This window comes from Saccopteryx leptura, chromosome 5, assembly GCF_036850995.1.
Source record: "Saccopteryx leptura isolate mSacLep1 chromosome 5, mSacLep1_pri_phased_curated, whole genome shotgun sequence".
In the NCBI taxonomy this organism is placed as follows: Eukaryota; Metazoa; Chordata; class Mammalia; order Chiroptera; family Emballonuridae; genus Saccopteryx; species Saccopteryx leptura.
Window position 1 is genome coordinate 109892271 of NC_089507.1, and position 20895 is coordinate 109913165.

Sequence of the window (20895 nt, forward strand, 5' to 3'; positions counted from 1 at the left end):
GGCGCTTCTCCTATGTGCCCTGGCCGGGAATCGAACCTGGGTCCTCCGCACGCTAGGCCGACCGGCCAGGGCCCTTTTCCTTTTTTAATCCTTCTTATTTACTTAGTTTTTTTTAAACAATTCTTGGCCATTTTTTTGTTGTTGTTGCATTTTTTTTTATTCTAACCCCTGAAACCTAAATGATAAAGATGTTTTCCTAGTTGATCTCTATATATTCTATTTTATCCTGTCTTTCAAGTTTTATTTTTTATATTGTTGGCAAGTTAATTTTCATGTCACATCACATTTAAATGTTTTTTCATGACCCAGCAAAGATCATACTGTGTAAAAGAGAAAGTCTGAACTCATTTAGGAGTTTGAGTCTGCTTCATCTAATCAACTTTATTTCCTGCTCATATTTACCACAAAGCCTTATACCGTGTATGTCTCCATTTATTCAACTCTCTTTCCGTTTATCCGTCCATCCATTTATTCCTTCAGTGAACAGTTGGCGTACAGAATCAAAGTTATGGTCCTTTTTCTCAGTGAGCATAATTATTTTATACAATCTGAATATATTTAATTTGTATTTAAATGTTGCCAGGTATATATGTAGATTCTAAGACAAATGGTGCATATTTTGAGAATTCTTACCTATTTTTTGAAGCAGGATTTCAATATGACTTAATTCAGAGACACTGATTCTTTGTCTTTAAGCAGAGGCAAAAGAATCTAAGGATAATAAGGAGGTATCAAATCCTGATGATTTGGAACTTGAGTTGGAGAACCTAGAAATTAATGATGACACCTTGGAATTAGAGGGTACAGATGAAGCTGAAGATCTTACAAAGAAACTTCTTGATGAGCAAGGTAAATAGTATTTTGCTGAAAATTTAAATTTTTAATTACCTTTTTTACCCAAAGCTGTAGCCTGAGAATATGGGTCTTTTACTCAATGCCTGTTTTCTTTTCGTTTCTAAGCCATCTCTTCTTTGGACTTTGATTTAGAACAGAAACATTGCATGTTCCATATTATGTGACTATAAGCTTTAGTAATCATCTAAATTCTAAATATCTTAATAGGTATTTTCCATACTTCCCTACTTCCTAGCATTCTAAATCTATTTTAATTCTGTGAAATAATTTTTACAGTCTTAATATAAATGTATTTGAGAGTTACTCTAAAATGGTTGAGAGCTAAAAAGTACGTAGTATATCAGTTCATCTGTGATAATTTTATCTTTTTTAGTGAAAGAAAGAAACAGGAAGGGAGAGAGATGAGAAGCAACAACTCATAGTTGCATCACTTTAGTTGTTCATTGATTGCATCTCATATGTGCCTTGACCAGGGGGCTCCAGCCAAACCAGTGACCCCTTGCTCAAGCTAGTGACCTTGGACTCAGGCTAGCAACCTTGGGATCATGTTGATAATTCCTTGCTCAAGCCAGCAACCCTTGCGCTCAAGCCTGATAAGCCCACGCTCAAGCTGGTGACCTCAGGGTTTCAAACCTGGGTCCTCAACGTCCCAGGTTGACTATTTACTGTGCCACCACCTGGTTAGGCTAATTTTATCTGTCTTTATAATTGAGTAGTTTTGTATTTAAAAAGAAAAAGTACTGTTACTTTTATTAGTTAGGATTCTTTATTTAGAAGGAGATCTGTCAGTATTACTTTTCTTGCTGTTGGCTTCATTGTTTGCTGCTGCATATTTGTCTTTCTCCAGGGTCATGAGGGAGGGTGGGTATGGTTGGTGGCTGCCCTATGCTTAAATCATACCAGCTAGTGACATCAAAGGACAGATTCTACTGTCTGTCATGGAAGGACTTAGCTGGTCCTGTTATTCTTACTTGCGACCCAGGGGGATGGTGGTGTACTGTAATCTCACAGCACCCTTTCCATCAGAATCCATGGATTTCCTTCAAAAGGCAGCAGTGAGCATGCTGTTAATCGAAGACTTGTGGGAAGGGATGCTTGGCAGATAAAAGTAACAAATTTACTATAAAACTATAATTTATGATTAAGATTTTGTGTCTAATACAAAAGTTTCCTGTTTTATTGTTGATATCTGAAAAGCTATAGTGACCTGGGGTTGTGATTCTAGAGATATCAACACTTTCTAGGGCACTATCTCAAAAAATGCTTCATTTTTCCCATGGGTAAGAAAAGTGCTTTAGATGATGTATTATCCCCAATAACTAATAATTGCCGGGGTTTTTGTGTGTTTTTTTTGTATTTTTCTGAAGTTGGAAATGGGGAGGCAGTCAGACAGACTCCCGCATGTGCCCGACCGGGATCCACCCGGCATGCCCACCAGGGGGCGATGCTCTGCCCATCTGGAGCATAGCTCTGCTGCAACCAGAGCCATTCTAGCGCCTGAGGCAGAGGCCACAGAGCCATTCTCAGTGCCCGGGCCATCTTTGCTCCAATGGAGCCTTGGCTGCGGGAGGGGAAGAGAGAGACAGAGAGGAAGGAGAGGGGGAGGGGTGGAGAAGCAGATGGGTGCTTCTCCTGTGTGCCCTGGCCGGGAATCGAACCCGGGACTCCTGCACGCCAGGCTGACGACCACTGAGCCAACCGGCCAGGGCTTCGGTTTTTATTGTTATATTGTTTATATGTTTTTTTTTAACCTAGAACAAGAGGATGAAGAAGCCAGCACTGGATCTCATCTCAAGCTGATAGTAGATGCTTTCCTCCAGCAATTGCCCAACTGTGTCAACCGAGATCTGATAGACAAGGTGATTGTCTTGATATAACTTTACTCAAGCACTTAAACCCTATAGGGTAGTTCTCATTAGTAATGTCTGTTGTTTTGGACTATTTAGCCATAGAATGAACCATTTCTTCAAATGGGATCTCATATTGGTGTAAAAAATAACATAAAATTTGAGCCAACCTGTAGATGTTTAGTTTGGGAATGGAACTATCTCGAATCCTGTTTGCTTGACATCTCTTCACATAGGGACCCTAGAGTTTGGAAAATAGACCAGAAATTTTTAAAAAGTATGCTCTGTACATTACAGCTGTCTTTCAAGGCACTTTTAGGGGGCCTGTTCAAAACTCTTTTCATACTATTATGAAGGTTTTTCTTTTCTATTTTTACTGTTCTATGACATTTATAAAAGTGGTGATGGGTAAAACTGCTGACATTTTTGTACAAGTTCGGATGCAGTGGCAGCAAACTGTACTAGTAGCCCTTGTTGTTTTTGCTGCTGTGCATTTGAAATAAAAAAAAATGCCACTTTCACTTAAGAATCTCCTTGATGAATTCATACAAATTAGTGCTTTTATTTCATTTCAACCTTTGAGTACACGTCCTTTTAATCTGACGAAATGAGAAGGAAATGTAAAGTACTTTTGCTGTCTCAACACTGTCTGGAGAAAAACCAGTTGTGTTTGAGTTGTGATCTGGAATAGTTTTTTTCATAGAATACCATTTTTACTTGAAAGAACTGATGGACAAACTGGGTGTTTAGCTGACCTTTTTGTGACATGAACAAGGTGAACCTTACACTTAAAGAAAAACAACTGAAAGTATTTATTGCTAGTAAACAAATATGAGTTTTCAGCAAAAATTAGAATTTTGGGACAACTTAAGTCCACCACCATAAGCTTGATAGCTTCCCAGTTCTTTTCTGAGGAGATATTACTCATGAGACTTTTTGATGGGATTGGTGGTGATATTAAATAATGTGATTTTTAAATATTATGTATGTGTTTGGAAGATATGCATAGCTCAATAAGCCATTGTTCTAAGTGACCAATACACAATGTTAACAAAATCTTGCTTGCTTGTTAATGACTTATTCCCCAAAGTGCAAGATAGATTTTCTTTTTCTTTTTTTCTTTTTTTTTAGGTGAGAGGAGGGAAGATAGTGAGTTAGACTCTCACATGTACCCTTACCAGGATCCACCTGGCAACCCCATCTTGGGCCAATGCTTGAGTATTTTTAGTGCCTCAGGCTGATGCGCTTGAATAGAGCTATCCTCAGCACCTGGGACCATGCTCAAACCAATCAAGCCACTGGCTGCAGGAGGGGAAGAGGTAGTGAAGGAGAAGAGGGAGGCGGGGAGAAGCAGATGGTCGCTTCCCTTATGTGCCCTGACCGGGGATTGAATCCGGGACATCCATACACCAGGCCGATGCTCTATCCACTGAGCCATTGGCCAGGGTTTAGATTTTAATCTAATAACATGAAAAGTTGATTGATAAAGTTTCCAATTACATATTTCTCCTAACTGTTAAGAAACTACCACTTGTCAAGTTTTGGTGTAGTATCAAAAAGTATTATAAATCCTGAAAAGGTTATTAAAATACACCTCTTTTCCCCGGTTATATGTATGTAAAAAGTTTTCTTCATATACTTCATCTAAAACAACTCATCACGTAGATTGCATGTATAATAGATGTGAGAATCCAGCTATCTTCTAAAAGAGTGCAAGTTTTCTGTCACTGATATTTTTTATTTTGAAAAAAGTTATTTCTAAAATATATTAATAACTAATAGGTTTATTGGTATTTTTAAGTGAATTAGTATGTTTAAAGTTTCTCAGTTTTAATTTTTAATACATTAAATGCTAATAAATGTAAGCCACATAAATTTTCTTTCAGGTCTTCAGTAATTTTTTTTTATGACAGAGAGAGAGAGGGATAGACAGGAAGGGAGAGATGAGAAGCATCAATTTTTCATTGTAGCTCCTTAGTTGTTCATTGATTGCTTTTTCATATGTACCTTGATGGGGTGGGGACTACAGCAGAGTGAATGACCCCTTTCTCAAGCCAGTGAGCTTGGGCTCAAGCCAGTGACCTTGGGGTTCAAGCCAGTGACCATGGGGTCATGTCTATGATCCCATGCTCAAACCAGTGACCCCATGCTCAAGCCAGTGACCCTGCGCTCAAGCTGGTGACCTCGGGGTTTTGAACCTGGGTCCTTCATGTCCCAGTTCGATTTTCTATCCACCACCTGGTCAGGCCAGGTTTTCAGTAATTTTTAAGGGCATATAAGTCTTTTGGGACCCAAACTTGAAAATTGTTGCTCTAGGCCAGCTGCTCTAAGTTGTATTTTTGTCAAAGTGTAATATAATTTCTTTTTACTTTTATTTTTCTGTAATGCTTTAAGGGTCTCCTGTAGAGAACTATAGGAGTTAGTTTATTTTTTGACTTTTTGCTTATATAGCTCTTCTTCAAATAATTTAGGTATATTTCAGTAACTATTTAATCAAAAAGGCTTGAAACTCCAAATCACCTTACTTGCAGTGATTAGATAGATCAATGTATAGTTTTCAAAAACTTTGTAATTACAAATTTATTTCAGTTTTTTTTTCATGTTTATTTTTTATTGGTTTTAAAGAGAAGAAGGAAGAGCATTGAGAGAGATAGGAACATCAGTTTGTTCCTGTATGTGCCCTGACTGGGGATCGAACCTGCAGCCTCTGTGCTTTGGGATGATGCTCTAACCAATCATGCTATCTGGCCAGAGCAGATTTATTTCAATTTAAGAAGTAGTCTTGTGTTTTTTTTCTTTTATAGAGTATAGCAGAAACCACCTCTGAAACAATTGCTTATTTTTCTAAGTTTGGGACGGATTGAATTTTTCCCCTATTAAATTTTCATATATTTATTAGATACAAAAAGAAGATGAAAGAGAGGTACCTAGATACTCCTGCTGTACTCTTACACCCTATCTTAATTTAATTTAATTTTTTTTTTAAAATTTTTCTTAAAGTGAGAAGTGGGGAGGCAGAGAGACAGACTCCCGCATGCACCCGACTGGGATCCACCCGGGTCAAGGCACTTACTCTTACAGGTTCCTAGGAATAATCTGTGCCTCTCTTTCCTACTTCATCTTTATTTCTTTTTTATTATTCTTATTAGCATAAGTCATTTTCTTGGATTCTGTAACTGTTCTTGCTACTTATTCTATCAGAAAACTTTGCTGATAATAACATTGATTTGTTTAACTTTAATGAAGTTATAGCGTAAAAATTATTTGTGAAGCATTGCATGATCTTCAATTTACTGAAAGTTCTATTTCTACTATTCGGTTGCATTTTAAAAGTTTATGAAACATGTATTTTGAGATATAAAAGGATAGAGGAGTTTAAGCTCTGTGATCTTTAGTTTGGGATATGCTTACAGTAGTAGTGTTTTAAAACCATTTGAAATCTTCAGGAGCTAGTGGAAATCTATTGTAGCATCCAGGGTTTCTGCTTTCAGTAGCTTAAAAAAAAATTTTCTTTTTTTTTTTTAAGAAAAAGTTTGCTTTTTCTCCTATAGGCAGCAATGGATTTTTGCATGAACATGAACACAAAAGCAAATAGGAAGAAGTTGGTACGGGCACTCTTTATAGTTCCCAGACAAAGGTAGGTGTTTTTTTTTAAAGAGTTATTTGTTAGTGTTTTTACTTTGTAGTCATGATTATAAACTCAAAGTTTTTATTTAATTGCTTTAAAAATATTCCTTGTCAACAGAGACTATTAGCATTATTTTGTAGAGCTTCTCATTGATTTTTGTTCTTATTTTATTAGTGCTAAGTGAAAATATTTCTTCTGAAGTTTTTCCATTGTTTTGAAAGAAATATAACTTAAGAATAATGACAATCATTGCTAGAAGCAATTGGTTTATATTTGTGCCACTGAGGAGAAAAATATAATAAAGGGTATATAAGTTTTTTGGAGAGTTTTTATTTTGTGTAAAGATCAGACTGATAGAGTATGTCTAATTCTTGCAGTTGTGTTTAAATGAACAATTTCAAGTTTTTAATTATAGTTTAGAATTGAAAGTCACATTAGTGATTGTGTTGCTGGAAATTCAAGAAGTATATTGAATTGAGAGAATTCTAATGCTCTGAATTACACTGAATTAAATGCCCTATTTCAGCTGCATATTTCAGGACCATTTGTGGATTATTCACCTTAAGAACCTGGAGAAGATACATTTTTTCTTATTTATGTTTGTTAACTATTGTGATGATTACATACAACATAGCTAAGATAGATACTTTCCCCAAAAGATAAGGTTTGTAAGGGTTTCACTAATGGTTTTTTAAGCAAGATTTTAATTTGGTCCATTTATTGTTACTGGTCCATGATCTCTTAATGGTAAGATTTCTCAGTGAAACCAAATTAATACTTTTCTTTTTTTCGTTCATATTGGTTTTTATCTCTTCTCAGCATCATTAATAGGAGCATTTTTCATTTAGTGGGGCAAGACAGATGAAAAGTGCTAATATTATGAGTAGATAATTAAGAATTATCTAGTTGAGAAAGTAAATAGATGAATATTTTTATTATAAAATTATATATTGGTTCTGGCTGGTTGGCTTAGCAGCTAGAGCTTCGGCCTGGCATGCAGATGTGTCTTGGGTTCGATCCCCGGTCAGGGCACACATGAGAAGCGACCATCTGCTTCTCTTCCTCTCCCTCTCCTCTTCCTTTCTCCCCTTCCCTCTCTCTCCCTCTCGCCCTCCCTCCCCCTCTCTTCCCTTCTGTCTCACCTTCTCTCTCCCCCTTCTCTCTCTCTTCTCTCACAGCCAGCTGTTGATTGATTGGTTCAAGCATTGGCCCTGTGTGCTGAGGATAGCTCAGTTGGTCCCTGCATTGGCCTCAGGTGCTGAGGATAACTCAGTTGATTTTGGCCCCAGATGAGGATTACCTGGTGGATCCCAGTTGGGGCAGATGATGCAGACTGTCTCTATCTCCCCTCCTCTCACTTAAAAAAATATTATATATTGCATTTCATCAACTGGAAGGTGCCATTAGTTATGAGTTGTGCCATTATTTTATGTTCAACTAAGAAAAAAATATTGCCAAATTTAAGACTTTGATTGTGAGACACATTGCACTTTCATATACTATATATTTGTAAATGGGGAAAAGTATACACTTTGAATTGATGAGAACTCATATTTTTTTCCTTATTATCTTGGACCAATTTTTTTTCAAGTGATGCCTTTCTTTACCTTATACAAGAGAATGTTTACTTTCATATTTTTTTCAACTGTTTATTTGAATGAAGAAACATGTACAGTATAACAATCATATGGAATTATAAAGAATAAACCAAAGTTAGCAAAAATAAAAGGTTTTATTAATAAAAGAAATCATAAATTTAAGTAGTTTACTATAAGAGCATCTTGTCTCTGTATCCTCATTTCATCCCACTCTACCACTGCTGCTCCCCCTCCAACAAAAAAGTTCTTAAAAACTATGCACTATTTTATTTGGTTTTATGTCAGTTGTAGCTTTTATAATTGAATTTATCTGCTTTAGCTCAGCAGATGTCTACAAATTAGAAGTAGTTGGAGTTTGCTAGAAGCCGTAGACTTGAAAGTAGTAGGAAGTGACAATTTATAATTTAAGAAGAGAGAAAAAAAAATAAAGATACAAGGACTTAAAATGAATGCATGGCATTCTGGATCATGAGGAAGAGACCACATGATCTCATATATTAGAAATATATACATATAATTATTTAGGTTTCTTATAATCAGCTTGAGTAATCAGAAAAGATTAAATTATGATCTTTTCTTTTTTTAAATTATGTTCTAAAATTTTTTCATTCATTGACTGATTCATTAAGGCAGTGATTTTCTACTGGAGTGCCACAGAAGTTTTAAAACATGCAATACCTGATTGTTTGGTCAAAGGCACTGATCTTTTTTCCCTTAGATTGTCAAATAAAAATATGGTAACAGCCAACTCAATAGCTGTCTGGTGTGCATGAATCAAAGTTATACCTGATTTTTGTCCGATCGGCAAAAAAAATACATATTTTTTTGGTGTGCCGCAGAATTTATTAGCTTATGTGTTCTATTAGATGAAAAAGGCTGAGTTATTGTTGTCTACTTTGATTAGTGTTGGGAGATATACTGGTGAACAAGACAGGTTTGGCTCTTTCATGCAGATTACAATTTGGGTATGAAAACAAAAAAGTCTTAAGTGTAATTATCAAGAATAATCACAATGTGCTTTCAAGCACATAGCAAGTAGAACTGATTGATTTATTCTTGGGAGAGGAAAGACTGCCTGGACAAGGGGTTTTTAATCAGAGTTCTGAGAAAAGAATTAGCTGGGATAGGTGAGGAAAGAGAATTCTGAGAGAGCATTTCTGATAGAGGCAACAGTATGAGTTAGAGATACGGCATCAAACTACTGCTAAAACCTCTTGGGCCTGACCCAAGAGGTCACAGTGGATAAAGCATCGACCTGGAATGCTGAGGTCGCTGGTTTGAAACCCCGGGGCTTGCCTGGTCAAGGCACATATGGAAGTTGATGCTTCCTGCTCCTCCCACCTCCCCTCCCCTCCCCAAAATGAATAAATAAACAAAAAATTTAAAAAAAAACCCCAAAAAACCTCTTGGTATTCTTGGACATTGACCTCCAGAATAAGTTGGGAATGGGCCCTGTTTACTTCTTTATCTCAGCGTTTGGTACAATGCCTGACAGCTAGATGATAAAACTATGTGAATGGTGTTTAATGCCCCTTTCAACTTCTTCAGTCTTAATTCTAGCCACTCCCCCTCTTGCAGAAATCCTGATCTCTAATGATTTCTTGACTACCCTTTTCTCTCTCTACTTCCAAGCCTCTGTTTTTTACTCTGTCTGTGGAATATCTTTTAGTATTTCTCTGAAAATCTCTGGTTTGGCTTTAAGTCTTAGTATCAAAGCTATATTCACTGAGTAATCATCCTTATTTCCCTTATGTAGATATAGGTGTCCTTTTATAGCATTTTGAACATATCTTCATATGAAGAATTAGACACATTATATCACAATATTGATTTGCAGCCTGTATCCCCACTAAGCTGTATAAACTATAAGCTATTTGAAAGAGAGGACTTGCTGTTGTACTTCTCCAACACCAAGTGTAGTGTTTGGTATATATTTAAGTGCTTGAAAATATTTGATGAGATAATGTTGGTAATACTCAAATTGAAAAATAATACATTCACAGGGTTTAAAACCCAATAGTATATAAAACATTTCATGCTGAAAAGTATCCTTTTTGTCCTGGTCTCCCCATCAACCCAGTTCCTATTCCTCCCAAAAGGAAACTACTGTCTTGATGCTTGTGTATCCTTTCAAAGATTTTTTTTTTTACGTCTAGTACAAGAAAATGCAATTACAGATCCTTAATATTTCCTGATTTTTACAAAAAGGCAACTTATTATACTTATTCTGAACTTGATCATTTTCACTTAAAAGTATATTTTGGAGATGTTTTCATATCAATGCATAAAGATTTCCCTGTTCTTTTAAATATGCATTCTTTTTATGAATTTAACCATTTTGGACATTCCAGTCTTTACCAGTAAAAAAGGTTTGTATCTGTACTTCTCTTTTTTTTTTTCTATTTCTGATTATGTTAATTAATGGCTTATTCATTTTAGGTTTGTTTTTTGTGGGTTTTTTTTTTTTTTTTTTGTATTTTTCTGAAGCTGGAAACGGGGAGAGACAGTCAGACAGACTCCCGCATGCGCCCGACCAGGATCCACCCAGCACGCCCACCAGGGGGCGATGCTCTGCCCCTCCGGGGTGTCGCTCTGCTGCGACCAGAGCCACTCTAGCGCCTGGGGCAGAGGCCAAGGAGCCATCCCCAGCGCCCGGGCCATGTTTGCTCCAGTGGAGCCTTGGCTGCGGGAGGGGAAGAGAGAGACAGAGAGGAAGGAGAGGGGGAGGGGTGGAGAAGCAGATGGGCGCTTCTCCTGTGTGCCCTGGCCGGGAATCGAACCCAGGACTTCTGCACGCCAGGCCGACGCTCTACCACTGAGCCAACCGGCCAGGGCTAGTATTTTGGTTTTTTTTAACTGAAGAAAGGGAGGGAAGAAGGGAGAGAACAGCTGAAAAAGACAGCTTCTGGATTTATTATTTATGTATTTTACTGTTTTACTATTTTCTTACTCACTAGTTTTGGCTTTTATCTTTGTTAATTTCTTCTTTTTTAGTTTCATTCATTTTGTTCCTATTTTTTTTAAAATGAGAGGAGGGGAGATACAGAGACTCCTGTATGCACCCCATTTGGGATCCACACGGCAACCCCATCTAGGGTCGATGCGTGAATCAACCAAGCTGTCCTTAGCACTTGAGGCCAAAGCTTGGACCCGCTGAGCTATCCTCAGTGCCTGGGATCAATGCTAGAACCAGTCAGCCACTGGCTGCAAGAGGATGGGGAGAGGGAGAGGAAGAGAAGCAGATGGTTGCTTCTCATATGTGCCCTGACCGGGGATCAAACCCAAATGTCTGCATGCCGGGCCAAAGCTCTACCACTGAGCCAACTGGCCAGGGCCTGTTTTGTTTTTTTTTTGACATTTAATATATTGTTGTCCTCTGATACTAAGATTAAATTTTCTGCTTTCTTTTTATTTTTCTTTATTTTGGTGTACTTTTGCCCTTCTTTATATTCAGTTTTTTAGAATTACTTTATTTTGGTTGAGTCTCTTGTAAATGATTGAATTTTACATTGAGATCCATTCTGAAAATGTTTCTTCTTAGGCTATTTACATTTTTGCTAAGACAGATAAGAATTGGTTTGCATTCTGTTATTTGTCTTTTCAGTTTAATTTTTTAAGTCTTACGTGATCTGTTTGTATTGTCTTACTTAGGTACATACGTGGGTATATGTTTTTTCTGATTTTAGGATGGTTTTTATATTTGTTTTAATGGTTTTCATGATTATAGGTTTGCTTAGTGATCATTTAGATAGTCTCATTGTTTTCTACCATGAGCAATAATAAAATAGTCTGTGTTCCCTCCCCGTTTTTCTTCTCACTTTCTCTCCTCACCCATCTGATATTAATCAATAACGTTGTCATTCTTAATATTTTTTTTACTCTTAAATATGCTTATACTTGTATTATTTGTCAACTTTGAGTGATATTTAACCTCACAGCATCACAAGTACGTACAGTGGACTTAGTGACTATTCATCTTCTCCATTTTCCTACTCTTTTATTTCTGGTTGGTAACATATCCTGATAGGGAGCATAACATACACATTCTAATAGGTCACTCTAATCCCCTCCTTTGTTTTTATCTTAGTTCTACAGTTTAAAATATTTTATGTTCCTTGCCAGTCCTCTTTCTCTGGTTTGGTTTACCCAGTTATCTGTTGCTTTGCTGACATTCACCTTCTAATAATTTTCTCAAGAAGAATTCTTGGGAAAAATATCCCTTGAGCCTGACCAGGCGGTGGCGCAGTGGATAGAGAGTCGGACTTGGATGCGGAAGACCTAGGATCGAAACTCCAAGGTCGCTGGCTTGAGCGCACAGGCTTATCTGGCTTGAGCATGGGCTCACTAGCTTGAGCACGGGATGACCCATGGTCGCTAGCTTGAGCCCAAAGTTCGCTGGCTTGAGCAAGGGGTCACTTGCTCTGCTGTAGACCCCCCCCCCCCCAGTCAAGGCACATATGAGAAAGCAATCAATGAACAACTGAGGAGCTGCAACTACGAATTGACTCTTCTCATCTCTCTCCCTTCCTGTCGCTGTTTGTCCCTATCTGTTCCTCTGTCTCTCTGTCTCTGTCAACAAAAAAAATTCCTTGAGTTTTTTTATGTTCAGAATATGTATCTGTAGACTTTAAAACTTTTATTTACTGATTTTAGAGAGAGAGAGGAAGGGAGAGAGAGAGAAAGATTGATTTGTTGTTCCACTTATTTATTCATTCATTGGTTGATTCTTCTATGTGCCCTGACTAGGGATCAAACCTGCAACCCTGGTGTGTTGGGATGATGCTCTAACCAAGTGAGCTACCAGCTTAACTGGTTATAGGATCTATGGTGCATGCTTTTTTCCTTTAAGTATCTTGTAGATATTACTAGAGTCATCTGGCATTTGGAATTGCTGTGGAGAAATCTGAAGCTAACCTGCTTTATTATTTTTTTCCAGCCATTTCTCCTCTAATTGACTCGATCATTTATACGACTGCCCAAATAATGCTTTCTGTAATAAATCCAGAGACTTTTCTAGTATACATATGCCTTGGTGTTGATCATTTTGGTCATTCTCCATACCCTTTCAGTTTTCATATTGAATTCTTCAAGGAAGTTGTTCTGGTTTTCATCTTTAATATTATTAGAATTATTATTATTATTATTTGTATTTTTCCAAAGTGAGAAGCAGGGGATGGGGGGAGAGACGGACAGACTCCCTCATGCACCCGACCAGGATCCACCTGGCATACCCACCAGGCGGCAATGCTTGGCCCCTCTGGGGCATTGCTTTCCTGCAACTGGAGCCATTCTAGCGCCTGGGGCAGAGGCCACGGAGCCATCCTCAGCATCTGGGCCAACTTTGCTCCAGTGGAGCTGTGGCTGCGGGAGGGGAAGAGAGAGACAGAGAGAAAGGAGAGGGGGAAGGGTAGAGAAGCAGATGGATGCTTCTCCTCTGTGCCCTGGCTGGGGTTCGAACCCGGGACTTCCACATGCTGGGCTGATGCTCTACCGCTGAGCCAACTGGCCAGGGCCCATCTTTAATATCTTTAAATACTTGTTTTCTTTTTAAGTATTCCAATTATGCTTATGTTGACTATCATTTGCTTATTTTCTAGCTAATCATATTCTCACTAATCACTTTTTCAATGTCTTCTTTTCTATTCTCTGTCTGTTACTCAGCATTTTGCAAAGTCTGTTCTCCCTGTGCTTCCTTCCTCATTTCTTCTTTAAAGGTTTATTTCGTATTTTAAAAATCATAGCAAAATGTTTGGCCAGAACTTTCTTGTATTTCATGGCAGCATTTTTTGGTGAACTTTGGTAAGGTTTTATTCACTTTTCAGTTGGTGGTTTTGCTATCACTTACCTGATGCTCCAAAATGGACTAATTTGGCAGTTTTAGTCAAACCTGCAACATTTGAGGTTATGGACTATATATTTTTTAATTCCTCTGAATGAATTTACGAACATTTTATAGGACTGTCATAGCTTTTGGGGTTCCCATCGCATGGCAGGACAGTTTGTGAACTCAGCTTATTCCTAAGGACCTTAGACAAGAAGTGACACCTCATTTCTACTCTTAGGGAGCATTGAGTTAGCACTATTGCCTTTGCTTCAGAAATATAGGGAGTTGTTTTTAGTTACTAATTGTATTTCTCTAGTAGGGAAGTTACCATACTGAAAACAGTAAAAGACATATTCATTATGGTTTAGTTGGTGAAGAACAGTCCGTTTAAGGATGGAATTTATAAGTAACATTGACTGTTACTCTTTACTGGCATTTCTATATTTTATATACATTTTGAATCAGCCAAATTATAACAAGTCTCTGTTTTGTAAAGATTTCAGTGTTTAGGCAGGCCAAGACCTCTCTTTACACATCTGTGAAATGGCATATTAGGGAGTCTTGGAGTAGGTTGATGTTTCCTGGTTGATCATATATTTTTATTGGTCAGAAAAAGCCTTTAATTTTGAAGATCATCTTTTGTCCCTAACCCTCAGATATCTTTCTACCTTGCCTGCAAGATTTGGCTTGACCCTGACGATTGGAACTTGCTCTCTAGGGAGGCTGGAGTAGAAAGATAGTCAAGTGCTACTAAGTCTCTTCTCATTCTTGACTACTAAGTCTCTTCTCATTCTCTCATTCCTGTTTTCCACACCCCCATATACTCACAGACCTTTCTCTATTCTTTGAATATAAGAGAAGATGAATAGCTTTCAAAGGGAGAGTTAAGAAGGGTTGGGGCTAGAGTGAGCAGGCTAGAATATTCTCCTGGATAGCTAGTTAGGTGGTATAGGGATAGTAGCAGATTACTCTGTGAACCCTTGGACTTGGGGCAAATTGTGACATGTTGGGAGAAAGGGGCAAGGAAAAACTTAACACCTTCTTTTAGCTCTTCTCACTTAACTTCATTATCCTCCCATGCCCACCTATTCCCTGTAGGAAGGACTTTTTAGTAAGGTGTGCCTCCCTTTTTGTGTGACATTTTCTCTCTTTCACCCTCCTCAAATGACATGAGTCCTAGTCCAATTGAGTGTTTTCTGTGGTCAGGATTTCCTCCTTCAAACATCCAGCTCATTCAGCTTGAGTTGACCAAAAAATGTGCTAACAAAACAAGAATGAATTATTTAGTAGTTATTTGAGTGCCTAGGACTATGAGGAACCAAAAATCTTATACATGTATGAATATAAATAGTCTGTAGTAGAGAATTTAGCTGTCTTACCTAGTGTGTATAATTTGGTTTAGGGAATACTAAACTAGATAACTCAGAAGTGTTTTTATAGTTCTTTTGTGAAAAAAGTCTTTATTGAGATATAATTCACATACCACACAGTTTACCCATTTAAAGTATACAATTAAGTGTCCTAAATATATGCAATCGTTACTACAATCAAATTGTAAAATATTTTTGTCTCCCTAAAAGAAACCTCATCTATTAGAAGTCAATCCTTTTCTCTTCTCCCCTCTCCTCTGCCCTAAGAAACCACTAATCTAGCCTGACTGTTGGTGGCACAGTGGATAAAGTGTTCACCTGGGATGCTGAGGTCCCAGGTCTGAAACCCCAAGGTCACTGGCTTGAGTGTGGGATCATCAACATGATCCCATCATTGCTGGCTTGAGCAAGGGGTCACTGGCTCGGCTTGAGTCCCCTGGTCAAGGCATGTATGAGAAGCAGTCTGAACAGCTGAAGTGCCACAACTACGAGTTAATGCTTCTCATCTCTCTCCCTGTTTGACTATCGAATCTGTCTCTCCTCGCCCCCTGCCCCCCCCATCCCCATGAAAATAAACCACTAGTCTACTTTTAGTCTCTGGATTTTCCTATTCTGGATGTAGTGTGTAAATGAAATCATGTATGCAGCCTTTTGTGCTGGGCTTCTTTCATTTAGTGTTCTCTAGATTCATTCATGTTGGGACTTTGATTAGAATGTTCTTGGTTTTTAAGGCTGAATAATGTTTTATTATATAGATATATACCACATTTTGTTTACCCATTAATTTATCAGTTTATAGACATTTGGGCTGTTTCTACCTTTAAGCTATTGTGAATAATGTTGTGACTATTTGTGTACAAGTTTTTGTATACATTTTATATTTTCAGTTCTTTTGGGTATATACCTAGGAGTGGAATTACTGTGTCTTAGGGTAATTCTGCTTAACATTTTTGAAACTGCCAAACTTTTTCACAGTGGTTGCACCATTTTACATTCCCAACAGCTGTGATTGAGGATTACATTTTCTCCGTATCCTCACCACTGCTTGTTGCCTCTTTTTGCTTATTGCCATCTTAGGTGATATGAAGTGGTATCTCATTATGGTTTTGATTTGCATTTCCTTAATGGCTAATGTGTTTGAGCAAATGTGCTCATTGGCCATTTGTATGTCTTTATTGGGGAAATGTCTGTTTAAATCCTTTGCACCCCCCCTTTTTTGTTGTGTTGTCTTTTTATTATTATGAGTTCTTTATACTTTGTATACATTCTTTATCCAATATAATGCACATTTTCTCCCATGTTATGAATTATCTTTTAATTTCTTTCTTTTTTTTTTTTTTTTGTATTTTTCTGAAGCTGGAAACGGGGAGAGACAGTCAGACTCCCGCATGCGCCCGACCGGGATCCACCCGGCACGCCCACCAGGGGTGACGCTCTGCCCACCAGGGGGCGTCGCTCTGCCGAGACCAGAGCCACTCTAGCGCCTGGGGCAGAGGCCAAGGAGCCATCCCCAGCGCCTGGGCCATCTTTGCTCCAATGGAGCCTTGGCTGCGGGAGGGGAAGAGAGAGACAGAGAGGAAGGAGGGGGGGTGGGGGTGGAGAAGCAAATGGGCGCTTCTCCTGTGTGCCCTGGCCGGGAATCGAACCCGGGTCCCCCGCACGCCAGGCCGACGCTCTTTTAATTTCTTGATATCATTTACAGTCCAGTTTTATAATTTGATTTAGTCCATCTTTATAATTTTTAAAGATTTTAACTTTCATCTTCTTCCTTTGTTAAAGAAATAGTGGTTAAAATAATCTCAAAAGGCTGGCATTATATTTCTTAGCCTGTTAACTTGAAGGACTCCACAGAAATTAAATCTAGAATTTTCTATAAATGGATATTTACATATCATTTTATAGTTTATTTATGCATTTATATATACATATAATTGAAATTTCACATCGTAAGTATACATATGTATCAAGATTAAAACACTTGTAACACCTCAGAAGTCTTCCTCACGTAAGCAAACTTCTGAGTGTGAAGTAAGTCAGAATTGGAAAGTACATTAGTTCCTTGTTTTAAATATAGACAAACCTGGTGTTAGTTTAGTGACTTTGAAGCCATATAGCTTTAACCAAATTTTATCAGATGGATGTTCAGGCTTTCTTCAGAGTGATATAAACAATACTTTCTAGAGGTGGAGTGTTTCACTTGATTCTTGAACAGCTTTTCCTGATCCAGCTTTTAGGAGAGTTTGCTGGAGTTTTTGTGGGAGACTTTTTAATTGAACTTCTTCCCTTCCCTCTTGATAAATTCCAAAATACCAAAAAATGAGTTTGTTGGAAACTTATTAGTATGTTATACCACTTGATGGCACTGTTGCATTGGGCTCATCAATATTGTGAGAAAAGATTCCTAGCATTTGGATGTCAATTTCAGAGTAAATGACCCCATTCTTTTTATTATTTTTCATCTTTTTTGAATCATCATCTTCTTTGTGTTTCCTATGAAGAAAATTTTTTATATTTAATTTATTGGCAGTGTATTTTCTCGCATTTATTTTTTCCTAGGCATTTTTGAACACATAAACTTAGTAATTTCCTTTTTTTTTTTAAGAGAGACAGAGAGAGTCAGAAGTCAGAGAGAGGGATAGATAGGGACAGACAGAAATGGAGAAAGATGAGAAGTATCAATCATCAGTTTTTCGTTGCGACACCTTAGTTGTTCATGGATTGCTTTCTCATATGTGCCTTGACCGTGGGCCTTCAGCAGACCGAGTAACCCCGTGCTCGAGCCAACTACCTTGGGTCCAAGCTGGTTGAGCTTTGCTCAAACCAGATGAGCCCATGCTCAAGCTGGCGACCTCGAGGTCTCAAACCTGGGTCTTCCCTATCCCAGTCTGACGCTCTATCCCTGTGCCACCGCCTGGTCAGGCCTTAGTAATTTTCAATAAATTCTTTAGAATTTATTTATTTTAACGTATTTATTGATTTTAGAGAAACAGAGAGAGGAAGGGAGGGGGGGAGACAGAGACAGAAACATTCATTTGTTGTGTGTTCATTGGTTGCTTTCTGTGTGTGCCCTGACAGGGGGTCAAACCTGTAACCTTGGTGTTTGGGATGACGCTAACTGACTTTAGATTTTAAAGAGTAAAAAAAAAAGCTGAACTTTTCTTAGAGAAAACTGATTGATTATGAGATAAAAACTTTTAAGATAAATTTCTTTTTTCCGTCGGCAACAAATGTGTGTTTGTTTCTGCATTCTTGTTATTACTTATATTTAGTGACTGGATGTTTACTAACTTGCTGATCATTAACTGTAAGGCGAATACTTAATTGTGTGATTGAGGAGACCTTGAAAGTATAAGCAAGGTTTTATTATTTTGTAAAGAAAAACATTCTTTTAAATAGTTCACTCATTAACTCTTGGTAAAATAATTATCACTCTCCTAGAAGATTATAAAATTTAGTTTTCAGCCTTGGCAGGATAGCTCAGTTGGTTAAAGCATTGTCTGGAAGTGGAGAGGTTGCCAGTTCAATCCCCAGATAGGCACATACAGGAACAGAGTGATGTTCCTGTCTCTCCCTCTTCCTCTCAGTAAAATCACAATTCAATTCAGTTTTCAAAGGAAGGATGGGAAGGATGTAAGTTTATTTTTTAATTGACTTTCAGAAAAGTCAAATTAAACAAAATTATATCTGGCTTACATTTTAACACAGAAATTTACTCTTTATGTTGATTTAAATGTTCTATTTTATGTTTAAATAACTTGAATGTGATTGATAAAGAATTTAGCACTTTGTTTCCTTTCAGACTTGAATTTGTAGGAAGGTAGAAGAGACAAAAGCACATTTGTGCAGGACTAACATTGAAAGGTATATTACATTATTTACAAAGTAAGGGATTTTATTTTGTGAAGTAATAAGTGGTTATAGAACATGAAGATTTAAATAGGACAGGGTGACATTTAATTTTAACTAATAGTAAAAATATAATGGAAAAAGAAGAATTGGGAACTTGTTAGAGATGGATGTGTTGAGTTTAATAGAGGTAGAGGATTCTGAGAGAATGAAATATCTAATTTCCATGTGGCCAATTCCAAAAGAAACAAAAACCAGTATTACTAACTACCTGTAAAGGCTTAAAAGAGTTGGGAATCTTCCAGGGAGTCAGTCCTTACACTATTTTTTAAATCCCACTGAAGCTGAAAACACTTTACCTGTGTTGTTAGTGCACTGTTGCGAACCTGAGTGGATAGCACAGACTGTTTTCTTTAAAATAAATAGCTATAGCTACTTTTCTTTTGGGGCTGGGAAAAAACTTTGAAGTAGATTCAGCTAATTGGAAAAATAAAAAAATGAAGCAAAGTGTAAGTGTCTTGCCCAGGAAAAGAAGGAGGAAAGGACCTGGTTTAAAAAAAAAATTTTTTTTTTAAAGTGAGAGGAGGGGAGATAGACGGACTTCCACATGTGCCCCGACTGGGATCTACCCAGCAACCCCTGTCTGGGGCCCATGAATCAACTGAGCTATCATCCTCAGCACCTGAGAGACCAGCGCTCGAACCAGCTGAACCACTGGCTGCGAAAGGGGAAGAGAGAAGAGAGGGAGGGGAAGAGAAATAGATGGTTAGGGATCGAACCCAGGATGTATATATGCCAGGCTGATGCTCTATCCACTGAGCTAATTGACCAGCGCCTAGTGTAATTTTTTTTTTTTAAGGGAGATAGGGGGAGAGAGAGAGAGAGAGAGAGAGAGAGAGAGGAGATAGAGATTGGGACTAGAAGGGAAAGATGAGAAGCATAAACTTGTTGTTGCAGCACTTTAGTTATTCATTGATTGCTTTCTCATGTGCCTTGACTGGGGGCTTCAGCTGAGCCAGTGACTGCTTCCTCAAGCCAGCGACCATGGGGTCATGTCTGTATCCCACACTCAAGTCTGTGACCCCTCACTCAAGCTGGTGAACCTGTGTATAAGACAGCAACCTTAGGGTTTTGAACCTGAGTCCTCAGCATCCCATGTCGATGCTTTATCCACTGCACCACTGCCTGGTCAGGCAAAATACTTTGATCCTAAGTTGTAATCTCAAATTTTATTGCAAAAGACAACCACAGCCCTGCCCAGTTAGCTCAGTGAATAGAGCATCAGCCTGGTGTGCCGACATTCTGGGTTCGATACCCGGTCAGGACACATGTAAGAAATGACCATCTGCTTCTCTTCCCCTCCCTGTTCTCCTTCTCTCTATCTCTTCCCTTCTCGCAACCAGTGGCTCAGTTGGTCCATGCATCAATCTCAGGTGCTGAGGATAGCTTGGTTGATTCAAGCATAGGACCCAGATAGGGATTGCTGGATGGATCCTGATTAGGCTATATGTGGATTCTGTCTCTTTATCTCCTCTCCTCTCACGTAAAAAATAAAGAAAAAAGAAAACCAATATTAAAATTAATTCTAAAACCTCAAGAGTTGGTTCTTCAAAAAATTTTGCTAGAGAAGCATTTAGAAAATACAAAATGGCCCTGCCTAGTTGACTCAGCAGTAGAGTGTTGGCTCAGTGTATGGAAGTCTCAGGTTTGATTCCTGGTCAGGGCACACATGAGAAGCAACCATCTGCTTCTCCACTCCACCCTCTCCCCCCCCTTCTCGTCCTGCAGCCATGGCTCAAACAGAGCAGGTTGGCCTGGGTGCTGAGGATTTCTCCATGGCCTTGCCTCAGGTGCTAGAATAGCTCGATTACTGAGCAACGGAGCAGCAGCCCCAAAGAGCAGAGCATTGCCTATTAGGAGTTGTCCT

The 20895-nt window shown here is 38.2% G+C and overlaps 1 protein-coding gene across 4 annotated transcripts in view; it reads left to right on the forward strand.

Annotated features, from left to right (window-relative positions):
- Positions 1-20895, forward strand: part of UPF2 (UPF2 regulator of nonsense mediated mRNA decay) — a 128440-nt gene that overhangs the window by 45967 nt on the left and 61578 nt on the right. For 2 of the 4 annotated variants that reach the window (XM_066384626.1, XM_066384623.1), the window contains exons 6-8: positions 697-849; positions 2611-2714; positions 6254-6339. In XM_066384626.1, coding sequence (XP_066240723.1) covers positions 697-849; positions 2611-2714; positions 6254-6339 — 343 coding nt within the window. The remainder of the gene's footprint in view (positions 1-696; positions 850-2610; positions 2715-6253; positions 6340-20895) is intronic. The other 2 variants (XM_066384624.1, XM_066384625.1) reach the window with 1 other exon arrangement.